This window comes from Littorina saxatilis, linkage group LG8 (assembly GCF_037325665.1).
Source record: "Littorina saxatilis isolate snail1 linkage group LG8, US_GU_Lsax_2.0, whole genome shotgun sequence".
In the NCBI taxonomy this organism is placed as follows: domain Eukaryota; kingdom Metazoa; phylum Mollusca; class Gastropoda; order Littorinimorpha; family Littorinidae; genus Littorina; species Littorina saxatilis.
In genome coordinates, this window is record NC_090252.1 from 14,552,494 (window position 1) to 14,567,768 (window position 15,275).

General features: G+C 38.4%; 2 protein-coding genes and 1 long non-coding RNA gene across 3 annotated transcripts in view; 1 reads left to right on the forward strand and 2 right to left on the reverse strand.

Annotated features, from left to right (window-relative positions):
* The window catches only part of LOC138972869 (uncharacterized), a 301,337-nt gene that overhangs the window by 103,726 nt on the left and 182,336 nt on the right, over positions 1–15,275 (forward strand). The window lies entirely within an intron of this gene.
* The window catches only part of LOC138974027 (delta-like protein 4), a 41,896-nt gene continuing 28,492 nt past the window's right edge, over positions 1,872–15,275 (reverse strand). Inside the window, exon 4 of the mRNA XM_070346729.1 lies at positions 1,872–2,738. Within this exon, the coding sequence (XP_070202830.1) occupies positions 2,365–2,738 (374 nt within the window). The 3' untranslated portion in view covers positions 1,872–2,364. The remainder of the gene's footprint in view (positions 2,739–15,275) is intronic.
* Positions 7,166–8,495, reverse strand: LOC138972189 (uncharacterized). The gene is made up of 2 exons (XR_011457482.1): positions 8,186–8,495; positions 7,166–7,902 (listed from the first exon to the last, which is right to left on the reverse strand). It is a non-coding gene; the product is annotated as an uncharacterized lncRNA (long non-coding RNA).

Below are 15,275 nucleotides of genomic sequence, written 5' to 3' on the forward strand. Positions count from 1 at the left end.
GGTAGATCCTTGTCACATGTCAAGGTCACAGAAAGGTCTCGTACGGGTAAAACAAACAAAACAAACAGATAATATTCATTTTTTCAGCTTTGTTGTTAGCTAGAATAGAGGCACATGCCACCATTCCATTCAACATGACTCATAGAAATGTATGATGTATGACGTAATTGCATTGTGTGTAATGACGCGGCTGCCTCTGTAGTTATTCCAGCCTTTGAAGAAATGGCGTTTTTCCTTGCTTGGACACATTTTTCCTTTTCTTGGATGTTTCAGGAGTTTGGGTGAGTTTGGTGTATATGGTTGAACACAATTTAAAATTTGCATAAAAGTGTATTAAAATAAACAGTGGTAGCCAGTCTCACCTGTTGTGTCGACAATTTAATCTCTTTTGTGTGACCTCAACTTGACCCCTCTGAATGCTCTCAATCATGGAAATTGACCACACTTTGATTATAACCAAACAACATCAAAACTTTGGAATGTGTGAAGTTTCAAAGGTGTTGCTTAAAAGGCGTTCGTGAAAATGACAATTGTATGTGTCTGACTTCAATGCGACCCCGCTGCGACCTTGACGTTTGATTTTATCAACCAGACTTTCATCATGTGTGAATGACTTCAAACACTATAAAACTAGTTGAAGAAATTGACAATTTTTCAAAGTTTAAGCCAGATGGCACTGCTGTGACCTTGAAATTTGACAAACATTAACCAGGCGGTCACCTTTTTTAGAAAATATCCTTAAAGGATCTTTAACCTTACTGTGACCTTGGAATTTGATGAGGTTTAATTTAACTTGCGTAGTGTGCCAAGTTTCAAGGCCCTAGCTTCAAAAACATATGAGAAAACCTCATTGAAAAATGTATATGTTTGACCTCAACGCGACCCTGCTGTGACCTTGACTTTTTCAACCAGACTTTAATCGTGTGTGAACATTATACACTAGAACTGTGTGTATTTTCAAAGCTCGTGCTATAAACGCGCTGAATAAATTGAAAATATTCCACATTTGGACCAGATGTGACCCCGCTGTGACCTTGAACTTTGACAAAGATTAACAAGCAGGTCACTTTTAATGAGGTTTTATAAAAATGCTGAAAGTATGTGAAGTATGTAAAGTCTAACTGATCTAGTATTAAAACATGTAAGACGTGACAACGACAATTTTCCAGTTTGCAAAGGAAATTTAACCTCGCTGTGACCTTGAAATTCAATGTTGTTTAATGTGATGTGCACCATACCTGGAGGTCATTATACTTTGGTTGTGTGCCAAGTTTCAAAGCCCTAGCTTTAAAAACGTGCGAGATAACCTTAATGCTATGACTCAGTGCCGTTTTGAATGATATAACGAACAAAATTATCGTTATTTGTAAAATCATTTGGGTAAATTTATCTTTTCTTTTCGTAATTGGGTTCCAGCATCTGTTGTCTTAACAAAAATCACAATATCAGTCGTGTTTGTCAACTTTTATTTTTTAGCCCCTTTGTCCGCTTTTCGTGCGCACCTTTTGGCACTTAGTCATATATCAAATCGTAGGTTGTTTTTTTTTTTTTTTTTTTTTTTTTTTTAAACCTCAGTTGCATGCAGGTTTGCTACTACAATTATTTTTTGCCTTTTTTTGTTGTTTTTTTTGTTGTGTAACTTGGAGCAAACCTTCTTCATAGTTTTTTTCTTTTCTCAGTCAAATGTGTACATTTTCAAATCAACAAACTTTATCAGTAAACTAATATGTTTAAATAAATAAATAAATAAAAATAATCATAACATAAATCTATTCCTAATGTTCAGCTCAGTTTCCAATAATACACCCAAATCTAACTTTTTTCCATATTTAAATGTTCCAATGGTCATTTTGGTAAATAAAATACAATAATTCACAAAATAAATATAATCATTTTTCAAACTTTCCCTAAAATATCAAATCGTAGTTACATATCTGTTAATGTAAAAATAAACAATACTAGTAATAATATATAGGACGTCCTAGGGTGATGCATATTGAGTCAAATACTATCAACCTCCAGTCTATCTAAAACATTATAAAACAGTCCAACTTGGTATCACATCAGCTGCATAATTTGGCTCAGCCAGAAGAAGCTGTATACATGTCAATGGTTCTTGTGTGTAGCGTTTTCAGGGGTTGAATCAAATTTGTACAGACAGAATCTGCAATTGTTGACGCTTAAGTTATAATGGATTGAGTGTGTCCACTGCGGGATATAATGAACCAAATAAATGCTTATAACTGCCCCAACAGCGAAAAGGTTTTTGGTTTTATTATTTGTTTGGGTGTGTGTGTGCTGTATGTTTTCATAAGCAATGGTTAACTGATGGAAAATGAAAATGGATATTAATCAGGCTCTTATTCAAACATTAGATACTTGTGATGCAGTGTCCTGGGATGTGGCTTCACTAGCTTCACTGGCCTCTGAACCAGCGACACTGGACTCGTCGAGCTCAGCGCCAGGAGTGGTGGGGACAGTCTGGCCTGTGGATGCCCCAGCGGTATCAGCACCCTGAGGGCCGTTGTCTGGAGCGGCGTTGTTTGGAGGTGCGTTGTCTGGAGCGTTGTCTTGAGGGGCATTGGCTGGAGGGGCGTCGTTTTGACCTCCTGGCCTACGTTTCCTGAAGCAGTAAAACCCAACTGCTGCCATGACGACACACACACACCCTGCCACACCCAGACCGATGACCAGAGTGCTCGATAAACGGGATTTCGTGTCTCCGGGGGTTGTGGGTGCTGCAACAGGTCATCAAACCAGCATTAACACAAAGGTGTCATTAAAATCGAATGTTCATCTCTAGATGTAAATCCAATTGTATTGAAATGTGTATTTACTAAGCAGAAATGCACTCCCATAGTCCGGACATAGTCACATATTATGTGACAAAAATGTCAATTAAACAGATGAAAAACATTGTCAGTGACAGTTCCGCCCCATCTTTTGCAAACGGGAATATATCAAGGACAAATCGCCTATCTATCTATCTATTTATCTATCTATCTATCTATCTATCTATCTATCTATCTCTCTCTCTCTCAACTACACACACGCACACACACACACACACATACACACACACACATACACACACACATACACACACACATACACACACACACACACACACACATACACACAGACAGACAGACAGACAGACAGACAGACAGACGCATACGAATGAACTAATAAAAAACTGCTTAACAGCTGTGTTGTCAAATCGAGGTTTTTTCCAAAGTCAGTGTGGCGTATGCGCAAAACTAATGCGCATAAGAAACGGTGTTTGCTATTAAAACCTGAGATCAACTTTGTTTGTTTGCTTAACGCCCAGCCGACCACGAAGGGCCATATCAGGACGGTGCTGCTTTGACATATAACGTGCGCCACACACAAGACAGAAGTCGCAGCACAAGCTTCATGTCTCACCGGGGCTGGGCCGTCTCACCCAGTCACATTATTCTGACACCGGACCAACCAGTCCTGGCACTAACCCCATTCGTCGCGATATAACCTTCGTGGTTGAAAACGACGTTAAACACCAAATAAAGAAAGAAAGAACTAACCCCATAATGCCAGACGCCAGGCGGAGCAGCCACTAGATTGCCAATATTAAAGTCTTAGGTATGACCCGGCCGGAGTTCGAACCCACGACCTCCCGATCACGGGGCGGACGCCTTACCACTATGCCAACCGTGCTGGTGACCAGGGGCCAGTTTCATAAGCCAGAAACACAGTCGACCAACTGCAGTTGTCCGAGAGAACCACAGTAATCCGACGTTATCGGGTTTCACGAACAAACTTTCAGTCGGCCGACTGCGGGTCGTCTCACCGGAAGTCGGCCAAACACGGTGAAGCTCTCCCCCTAACACTGAGTTCGGCTTACTGCGGTAAACCGAAAATAAATGTAATTATCCGCACAGTCAATGGCACAATGCACACACTTTTTTGGATTGTGAGCCAAACCTTGTGATTGTTCTTCGAAATGTATCTATCATGACGCAGTAATCCAGGAGACAAGTCAGGGTTATGTCTTGAAGACGTCACATTATGGCGTAAGAGGGTTCGACGTCACGCGAAGGAATTACTGAAAGTCTCGGTCATTGTTATTTTGAGCGGGCCGAGACTAGTTTTTTCTTCGAAATCGGCCATTTCCACCTGCGAATGAGCAAACGGAAGTGGTAATGTTGCTAAATTTAGCCCTCGACTTGGCCATTCGGATTACTGTACAGTCGGTCGACTGCGGTTGTCCGCGGGTGACGGTGATTCGCTCATGAAACGCTCTTTTCGGTGACCCGGCGATTCACCACAGTCGATCGACTGGGCAGTCGATCGACTGTCAGTCGGTTCACTGCTATCTTATGAAACTGGCCCCTGAGATCAACGCATCGACGCAAAAACTGTCTATTTGTAAGTTTGGAACAACAAATCAAGGTCAGAACAGCTATATAATCCCTATTGTATTTTCAGCGTAGCAATAGGGTCCGATATTTAGACTCGAACAAGTATAATGCGACTCGTTTTCGACTCGTCGGCATTATACTTGTCTCGTCTAAATACCGGACCCCATTGCTACGCTGAAAACACAATTACACATTAACATGCTTCCATTTGAAACTTCGAGGTCTTCATCGGGTATTGACGCCCGACAAAAGGTAATTGAAGCCTGACGGAGCGAAGCGACGGAGGGCTTCAATTAGACTTTGGGAGGGCGTCAATCCACGATGAAGACCGATCTGACGACGATCTCTTTCCTTTTTTTTTTCCAAGCACATCATTGTGGGGCTTTTAATCTATAACATGAATCCGCCTACAATATATCATCATTCATCCTTCAACATGTATAATAAATATGTAAATGGCAAGTATACAAGACATATATATAAAACATTAGGACATAACCTACAGACGGACATATAACATACCGTTCGCCTACAAGTAAGGCCGGAGCATAACATAACATGCAGATTACAATACTGATAAAAAGAAAGAGAGAGAGAGAGAGAGGGAGGGAGAGAGACAGAGACAGAGACAGACAGAGAGAGAGAGAGAGAGGGCGAGAGGGGGGTAATGATGGTGGTGGTATCATTTATAATGTATACTCTTAAGTAATAATACAAATAATATAATCTTTTTGAACTTCCACCCTACAATAGTCAAAAGTCACTAAAATACAAGACACCCCTACACCCATAAGATCGGACAGGGTGACAGACAGGTAAGAGGATAAGTGAAGCAGACAGACATAAGACATACACACACACTCTTGCCTAAAATCTTATAAAAACCTACAATTTTAAACTGTGGAAAAAGTTAAGCTGAAATGGACACTTCGCCTTGGTCAATAACCTAACATATATTCGCATAGGGTAACCACTCTGACAAAAATTTAACATTTCTATTCCTGATAAGATTCAATTTCTTTTCAATGTAATATCTTTGTTTTAGTATTTTCAAAAAAACCTTCAAAAGCGGAACTGAGCCCTGAAGTTTACATTTATTAATATAATATTTTCCTAAAAGAATAATCAAATATAAAACATTATCAGTGTTCACATTATCATCATTTCCAAATATTATCAATCCTTTTGAAAAAGTCAAATGTTCACAATGTAAACATTCTTTGTGCAATACATTATTCAATTTGATATGGAAGGTTTTAACAATCATACATTCCCAAAATAAGTGAAAAATTGTCTCTTCATAATACCCGCAAAATGTGCAAAGCGGTGAATTTTTAATTTTACACAAATATAAATATTTATTACAAGGTAGAATCCGGTGTAAGAGTCGCAGCTGAAACCACCTTAAACTTACATCAACAGTTCTTTGAAAGGGTTTCAAAAAAATTAATTTCCAATTCATATTACTTTCACTGGTGCTATTCCATTTTGAAACCGCGGATGGAATAACGTTAGACTGCACAAACACCTTCTTCACAACATGGTTTCCTTTTTTTTATCACTGACCACACTCTACTATCCACTGATTCATGCTGACAATTCAATGTCTTAAAATTCAATTTCTTCTGATAGCTTTTCACAGCGGATACAATTCCACAATACAACAAAATATCACTTTTAACATTAGGAAATAATTCAGAAAACTCTTGATAATTCAAATATTTACCCACCAAATTTACTAAATGTTTCACATATACAATTCCTTCTTCATGCCAACTCTTATAATAAATGCTTCTTTTACCTCTCACTATGCTATCGATCATTATAAAAAAGACATTCGTACAAAAATTCAGCAATATTAACAGGTAAACATTTTGCATATAACTTTTCATAATGCTTTAACACATCTTGCCAAAACTTGTTTTTCACCGTATTTTTCAACACTTTTATATAATTGCTACCAACCAGATTCACAATATTTAGTTCTGGATACATATCCATAACAAATCTCTTCAAGCATGAATCACCACAAACAACTTTTCGCATCCAATCAATCTTCAATGTTGACAAAAATACATAAATATTCACCATATTTAACCCCCCTTCTTTAAGGGGTTTACACACTACTGTCTTTTTAATTTTTGCTCTTTTACCACTCCATAAAAAAATCAAATGACAACTTATCCAATTCTTTCAATAAGTTATTATCCGGATCGGGAAGACACATAAACAAATGTGTAATCTTTGACAATACAAGGGTTTTAATAACTATTATTTTACCTAGTGGGGTAAGATGTCTCTTTCCCCATACATATAATATCTTTTTAATATCTTTTAATTTATCCTGATAATTAATGTGAACAATACATTGTAAATCAACCGAAAAATGTATACCCAAAACCTTAAAAATACCAGGGTTCCAGCAAAAATGTTGAGCTTGTAAAAATCTAACATGCGAATTCTTTTTACTACCTATCCAAATAACATTTGTTTTATCGTAATTCATATTCAAACTAGACATATTTGCGAACAGTTTAAGCGTACGTATAGCTTCTACAAATGACTCCTTACTTCCATCTAAGTAAAGGGTGGTGTCATCTGCAAACTGCGACAGTAAAACATCTCGTTATTTTAATCTAATCCCTTTAATGTTATCATTTTGTCTAATCATTAAAGACAAAATTTCTGCACAAATTAAGTACAAATAAGGTGAAAGAGCATCCCCTTGTCTAACACCTCTGTGTATCTCAAACCATCCAGTATAATGTGTTACGGCTGGAATTTACGTGTGTATGTCTGTATGTATATATATCTACTCCTATCAGAAATCGTGCGTGCTACTCTCTGTTTACTATATAACTGTTCTTCACACACACACACAACACTCCAACCAGGCACAAAGACAAGAACACAGTATAGCCCTTTGCCCCTGCACCTCTATTGAAATAATTAATTCAACATAAACATATTATTTCCCATTCATCCTACAAATCACTCTCACTCAACAAGTAGGTGCTATTTCTGTTAACATACAGAAAACTCGCTGCACAGAAATACAAACATGTTACTTTCTAATGCAGTCTATAATTCACGCGCACACACGTAGAACACTTCAAGCTTTGTTCTGTGAGAGTCTGTCTGTCTCACTACACACGAAGTCATTGTCTCAAGCAATACTTCTGTCAATATTCACTTCTGTTACACACAGATCAACAAACCACGAACGCTCTACGTCTCGTGTTTGCTTACTTGGGGAACGTATCTCCGCACAGCTATCTCGCTGGTTACTTCTTGCCAGTCGTACTCACACCATTCAGTGGCACGTACTGGTCCACCCCACCCACGCAAACTGTCTTCGCGTGGTGGAATGGGACGGGGTCCCCGTTCTACAGCGCTTCACGCTGACTCCCTCCTGCGCTCCCACAGCTCACGGCTCGGGACGTAATGGGCGGAACCTCCCGTCTCGTTCCCCAACTTCCGCGACCCCTCTCGGCCCGGGATGCTAAAATACACAAGTTTAAACTACCATAAGTCTCCATACTTGAATAAACTTTTCTGACATTCTTTATCACTATCCTCAACTAACTTATGCGGTTACAGTATATACACCCGCTTACTCATAAGCGACTTCATTTCCGAAAACATGTAAACATTCCCTTTTCAACAATGGCTGACAACAGCGCACGCTTTTCAGCCAATTCATACATGACTCTCCCGGTCATTTCTCAAGTCAATATTTCCGAGCAAAATAATATCTCCGAGCAAAATATCAATTCAATAAATACCTGTAAACACAGCAGTTGAATCCACCGATTCAATACCGCGGCACGAGTCTAACCGACCTCCCAGCGCCCGGTGAGAAACTTTGCTAACAGGAGACACTTCTTCTCCTGTCGGTAGTCTCTAAAGTTCTGCTCGTGAAATGTCTATACAACGCCACCTCAGCCAATACTCCTCTCTGATTGGTCACATCCCACACGTGACAATACTGCATTGCGTCAACGACATCTCACCGTGCGGTGTCTACTCAAAGTTCGTGGCCCATGAAACTTTGTACACCTGCGTCACATAACTCCAATATACATTATGTGCAAATCCGTTTGTCACATAATGGCCATTTACAGTTACACATGTGATAATATGATTATAAAAAGTCTGTATCCACTGTCTGAGTTGCGGTCCAAAGTTAAAACAAGAAGGGCAAAGCCCATACGACTCACATGCTTGACCTTGACCTTTACATGACCTTGACCTTCAGGATCAAGGTCAAATAACTAAACCTAGCAATGACATCATACACAAAGAACTGCTTTACACATTTTTCCTACCAAAATACATGTGACCTTTACCGAAGGTCAAGGTCATCCAAGGTCATGCAACACAAAGCTGTTAATTCAAGACATAGGAAGTACAATGGTGCTTATTGGCTCTTTCTACCATGAGATATGGTCACTTTTAGTGGTTCACTACCTTATTTTGGTCACATTTCATAAGGGTCAAAGTGACCTTGACCTTGATCATATGTGACCAAATGTGTCTCATGATGAAAGCATAACATGTGCCCCACATAATTTTTAAGTTTGAAACAGTTATCTTCCATAGTTCAGGGTCAAGGTCACTTCAAAATATGTATACAATCCAACTTTGAAGAGCTCCTGTGACCTTGACCTTGAAGCAAGGTAAACCAAACTGGTATCAAAAGATGGGGCTTACTTTTCCCTATATATCATAAATAGGTGAGGTATTGAATCTCAAAAACTTTAGAGGAAATGGGAAAAATGTGAAAAATAGCTGTGTTTTAGGCAACATTTATGGCCCCTGCGACCTTGGCCTTGAAGCAAGGTCAAGATGCTATGTATGTTTTTTGGGGCCTTGTCATCATACACCATCTTGCCAAATTTGGTACTGATAGACTGAATAGTGTCCAAGAAATATCCAACGTTAAAGTTTTCCGGACGGACGTCCGGACGTCCGGACGTCCGGACGGACGGACGGACGGACGACTCGGGTGAGTACATAGACTCACTTTTGCTTCGCATGTGAGTCAAAAATTAAGACTTTTCTCAATAAAGGACCAAGAAATACTATCGAAAGCTTTTTGGAAATCAATCGTCAACAAGAGACCAGGAATATTATGCTCTTCTGTGTACACGAGTGTATCAAACAGTTGACGTATGTTTTCACTAATACATCTGCCTTTGAGAAATCCCTTTTGGTCTTCATGTATCAACATTGGCAACACTTTTTTAAGTCGGTTTGCAATACAGGTAGAGGCAATTTTATACACAGTGTTCAATACTGTAATAGGACGCCAGTTTTTTAAATACTGTTTAGGTTTACCATCTTTGGGGATACATGTAATTATTCCTTGTCTCTGGGTTATTGACATCTCTCTTTGTTGAAAACTACAATTTACTGAACGGACAAGAAAAGTACCAATATAATTCCAAAACATTTTAAAAAAACTCTGTAGTAAATCCATCTGAACCTGGGCTTTTATCGTTTTTCATTGAGCAAAGGGCTGCTAAGGCTTCAGCTTCTGTAATTCTTCTTCTTCTTCTTCTTCTTCTTCTTCTTCTTCTTCTTCTTCTTCTTCTTCTTCTTCTTCTTCTTCTTCTTCTTCTTCTTCTTCTTCTTCTTCTTCCTCTTCTTCATTTGGTGTTTAACGTCGTTTTCAACCGTTCAAGGTTATATCGCGACGGTTCTGTAATTATGCCCTCAAGCATCATACTTTCCTCTGGAGATAATTTAGAGGCATTTAAAAGACTAAGGTCAACATCCTCTACATTCCTTTCTGCATATAATTTATCATAAAACTGTTGAACTTCAATCATAATATCTTCCTGATTATATAACATCCTTCCATCATCTGTTTCAACATAATTCATTGCTTTATTACAAAAATGTCGATTTTCCAAATTACAAAAATACTTACTAGCACGTTCGCCTTCATTAACCCATTTGACCTTTGATCTCACAGCCATTCCTTCACATTTATGAACCCGTAATTGCAATAACTCTTTGTTTTTCCTCAAGAGTGGTTAAATCTTCATCCCTAAATCTGGATTCCAAAACATTTATTTCTCTTAATAAATGTTCTTCTTTTTCTCTTTCTTTTTATATTTAGTCAAGTTTTGACTAAATATTTTAACACCGAGGGGAAATCGAAACGAGGGTCGTGGTGTATGTGCGTGTGTCTGTCTGTCTGTCTGTCTGTGTGTGTGTGTGTGTGTGTAGAGCGATTCAGACTAAACTACTGGACCGATCTTTATGAAATTTGACATGAGAGTTCCTGGGTATGAAATCCCCGAACGTTTTTTTCATTTTTTTGATAAATGTCTTTGATAACGTCATATCCGGCTTTTCGTGAAAGTTGAGGCGGCACTGTCACGCCCTCATTTTTCAACCAAATTGGTTGAAATTTTGGTCAAGTAATCTTCGACGAAGCCCGGACTTCGGTACTGCATTTCAGTGTGGTGGCTTAAAAATTAATTAATGACTTTGGTAATTAAAAATCTGAAAATTGTAAAAAAATATAAAAATTTATAAAACGATCCAAATTTACGTTTATCTTATTTTCCATCATTTGCTGATTCCAAAAACATATAAATATGTTATATTTGGATTAAAATCAAGCTCTGAAAATTAAATATATAAAAATTATTATCATTTTTTTTTTTCGAAATCAATTTAAAAACACTTTCATCTTATTCCTTGTCGGTTCCTGATTCCAAAAACATATAGATATGATATGTTTGGATTAAAAACACGCTCAGAAAGTTAAAACGAAGAGAGGTACAGAAAAGCGTGCTATCCTTCTCAGCGCAACGAATACCCCGCTCTTCTTGTCAATTCCACGGGCACTGCCTTTGCCACGGGCGGTGGAGTGACGATGCTACGAGTATACGGTCTTGCTGCGTTGCGTTGCGTTCAGTTTCATTCTGTGAGTTCGACAGCTACTTGACTAAATATTGTATTTTCGCCTCACGCGACTTGTTTCTTTTTAAAGGAGGCATATGAGATAGTTTTGCCACGTATTTCCATAAGGAGTACGTCCAAAAATAACTGGTCGTTTATTTCTAAATGTAAATCACAATTCAAAATATTCTCAATACCATCCAAATCATCAATCTTTGCATACTGTTTCTTTATCAAATATCAATTTTTTTAATGATATCTACATACTCCTTATCACGCAACGAGTTGTTAAATTTCCAATAGGGTTTACCTCTAGGTTTCTCTTCAGATGTAAGTGAAATATACACTGGGCTATGGTCTGATCGATAACTCGAGCCTATATTCACTCCATTAAGTCTGTTCATTAAATTTTCTGACAAAAGGAAATAATCAAGACGGCCTTGATTTACAGTATTAAAGCGGCGCCATGTGTATCTCCTTTTCTCAGGATTCAGTTCTCGCCATACATCAATCAGTTCATGTCGTAACATCAAATCCTTAATTTTCAACCTTGACTTGGGGCGATTAACACCACTAACATAATTGCGTGCATTTTGTATTCAAAAGTACATTCCAATCTCCACCCATAATCAATAAGTCATTTCCGATGGTCCGGACTTTACCCATGACTTCATCAAAAAATTCAGGGTGATCTCCACAGCTGGGACCATATATGTTAACAATTGTAACTCTTATATCATTTAACTCAACATCCATAATGATATAACAACCAATTTCATCCCCGATAACATTATGCATTTTATACATAAAATTATCATTAAATAATATAACCACACCATTCTTATTTGTTTCTTTTCCTGCTACCCATACATTGTAACCCCAAGCTGAGCGAAGAAAGTTTTCGGCCTCAGTTTCTATATGGGTCTCCTGTAAAATGTAAATATTACAGTTCTGGCTCCGTAAATATGCTAACACATCCTTGCGTTTCATATAGTCATGTACACCATTAACATTCACTGAACACAAGGTAACACAATTTCCCAAATTATTTGTCATGGATCATGTGGGCTATCTCCCAGTCTGCCACAATAGAGATAGGGAGAACAATAAATAGTACTTTCACAAACACAGAGACCAACATTTTCAATGTCGACCGTCATAATTACATAAATCTTGCACAATAAAGTCACTATATTCATAATAGTAATCACCCAAAAAGAGGAACACAGCAGAATGCCATTCAGAAGCTGCGCAGTCGAAAGGCAGATGTATGGTACATATATTTAAGGAGTTATACAGGAGAAGACAGGATTCACAGACAGCAAAACAGAGAAAACACAACAACAAGAAGGGCAAAGCCCATACGACTCACATGCTTGACCTTGACCTTTACATGACCTTGACCTTCAGGGTCAAGGTCAAATAACTAAACCTAGCAATGACATCATACACTAAGAACTGCTTTACACATTTTTCCTACCAAAATACATGTGACCTTGACCCAAGGTCAAGGTCATCCAAGGTCATGCAAACACAAAGCTGTTAATTCAAGACATAGGAAATACAATGGTGCTTATTGGCTCTTTCTACCATGAGATATGGTCACTTTTAGTGGTTCACTACCTTATTTTGGTCACATTTCATAAGGGTCAAGGTGACCTTGACCTTGATCATATGTGACCAAATGTGTCTCATGATGAAAGCATAACATGTGCCCCACATAATTTTTAAGTTTGAAACAGTTATCTTCCATAGTTCAGGGTCAAGGTCACTTCAAAATATGTATACAATCCAACTTTGAAGAGCTCCTGTGACCTTGACCTTGAAGCAAGGTAAACCAAACTGGTATCAAAAGATGGGGCTTACTTTGCCCTATATATCATAAATAGGTGAGGTATTGAATCTCAAAAACTTCAGAGAAAATGTGAAAAATGTGAAAAATAGCTGTGTTTTAGGCAACATTTATGGCCCCTGCGACCTTGACCTTGAAGCAAGGTCAAAATTCTATGTATGTTTTTTGGGGCCTTGTCATCATACACCATCTTGCCAAATTTGGTACTGATAGACTGAACAGTGTCCAAGAAATATCCAACGTTAAAGTTTTCTGGACGGACGTCCGGACGGACGGACGGACGGACGACTCGGGTGAGTACATGGACTCACTTTTGTTTCGCATGTGAGTCAAAAACTGTATCCATTTATTTCTTCTCTATTTGTGTGTGTTTGTGTGTGTGCAGGGGCGGATCACATCATTTTTAAGGGGGAGTTTCCAAATTTCTTTTAGGGACAATTCGACGACGCGAGGTGTTTAGTTGAAGACGCGAAGCATTGAACCTCCTTTGGGGGGTCCGACAAATGTTGATAAAAACAAGGAAAATGGATCAATCTGAGCCAAGAAACATCCCCAAATACACCTTCCAAAAAAGTAAATATATTAAGAAAAAAAATTTGAATCAAAACAAGGACAATTGATCGATCTGGCGCAACCTAGGCAAACTAATTAGCCAACTTCTTTCCAAAATCATCACTTAGAATACAAAGGCCGGCTCCTTAATGGTCCGGAAACCCCGGGACCCCCCTCCGGATCCGCCCAGTGTGTGTGTGTGTGTGTGTGTGTGTGTGTGTGTGTGTGTGTGTGTGTGTGTGTGTGTGTGTGTGTGTGTGTGTGTGTGTGTGTGACCCATAACCTTCTCTAAATTCTAATCATTGCGTTTGCATCGTAATACATTTTTAATACTGAATATGCCCATGAAAAAATATCATTTCTTGTTCATGTCATTGTGTGTGTGTGGCCAGGACCGTGACTTCTGCTTGCCTCGACGTCTTCGGAAAAGACACAACATTCCAGCAGGCGGTTCTTGGAGCACTCAGTATGCCGTCATCTGCAAACAAATAAATACAAATTATTCAATTGTGTAAATAAAGAACAATCATTTTAATATTGCAACACAAAATTCATATAACTGTAGTCTTCACCAGAGACATCCACTACACTATCTTTAAATAAAACTGCCGTAAAAAATTGAAATACTATAAAACTTACCCCCACTCAGATCTATTTGGGATTATTCAAGTTTCAACCATGAAACGATGCCGGTTTGGACAGATTTGCTAGTTTGCCGCTGAAACTGAAATCAAAGGCGATCTTCAGAACTATTTCTAATCTTGCATTTGTGATTAATATAAAATACTGATCTTCCCAATAGAAGCTGATGTGTATACACATGACCAGGACAAGGTATTTCGTCACAGGGCATTTACGCACAGGTCGCAGTTCAAAATATCGTTTTAAATCTGATTTTGTACAGCAGCCTGTGTGATTCAGAATCGTCTGCCCTTTTTCGGTTTAACATTTTATGGACGAGTCCTATGAGACTGCTCAATCATAACTGATGACAAATTCAGAAACAGATGATGGTTTCAAGTAGGCTACAGTAATGATTCGTTAAAAATGTCAAGCCACTCGTCGATCATTCACACTCAGAACCCAAGCCAAAATCTCCTCTGGTTCCGAGCAGCTTTTTCCAACTGAGACCCTAATTGTTACGCATCTGCCGCGAAAAGATAGACCACAAACAAGCGGCACTGTACCATGCTTTCGTTTATGTTGCTAAACAGATTAAATGTGCATTGTAAATGTGCTTACAGCAAAGAAATGCATCCTTACTTACCACAAAAAAAACTGGTACCACATTCATCGTACCTGCGTCTTCTTACCAAAATCTATCGATATGTTTGTTTACGATATATTGGTAATTACTAACCGTTAACTATTTTTCAAAAATCTGAAATGACTTTTAAGAATCAAAGAAAGATTCGCTAAAACGATTGACTTCAGAAAATAAGCAATATTTTTCTGAACCATGAAATACAAATCGAAAACTCCGTTTGATCTTTTATTTTGGTAGATTAATGACAACAGCCGGAACTGAAAGTACCAGAACCAAAAATTAAGGG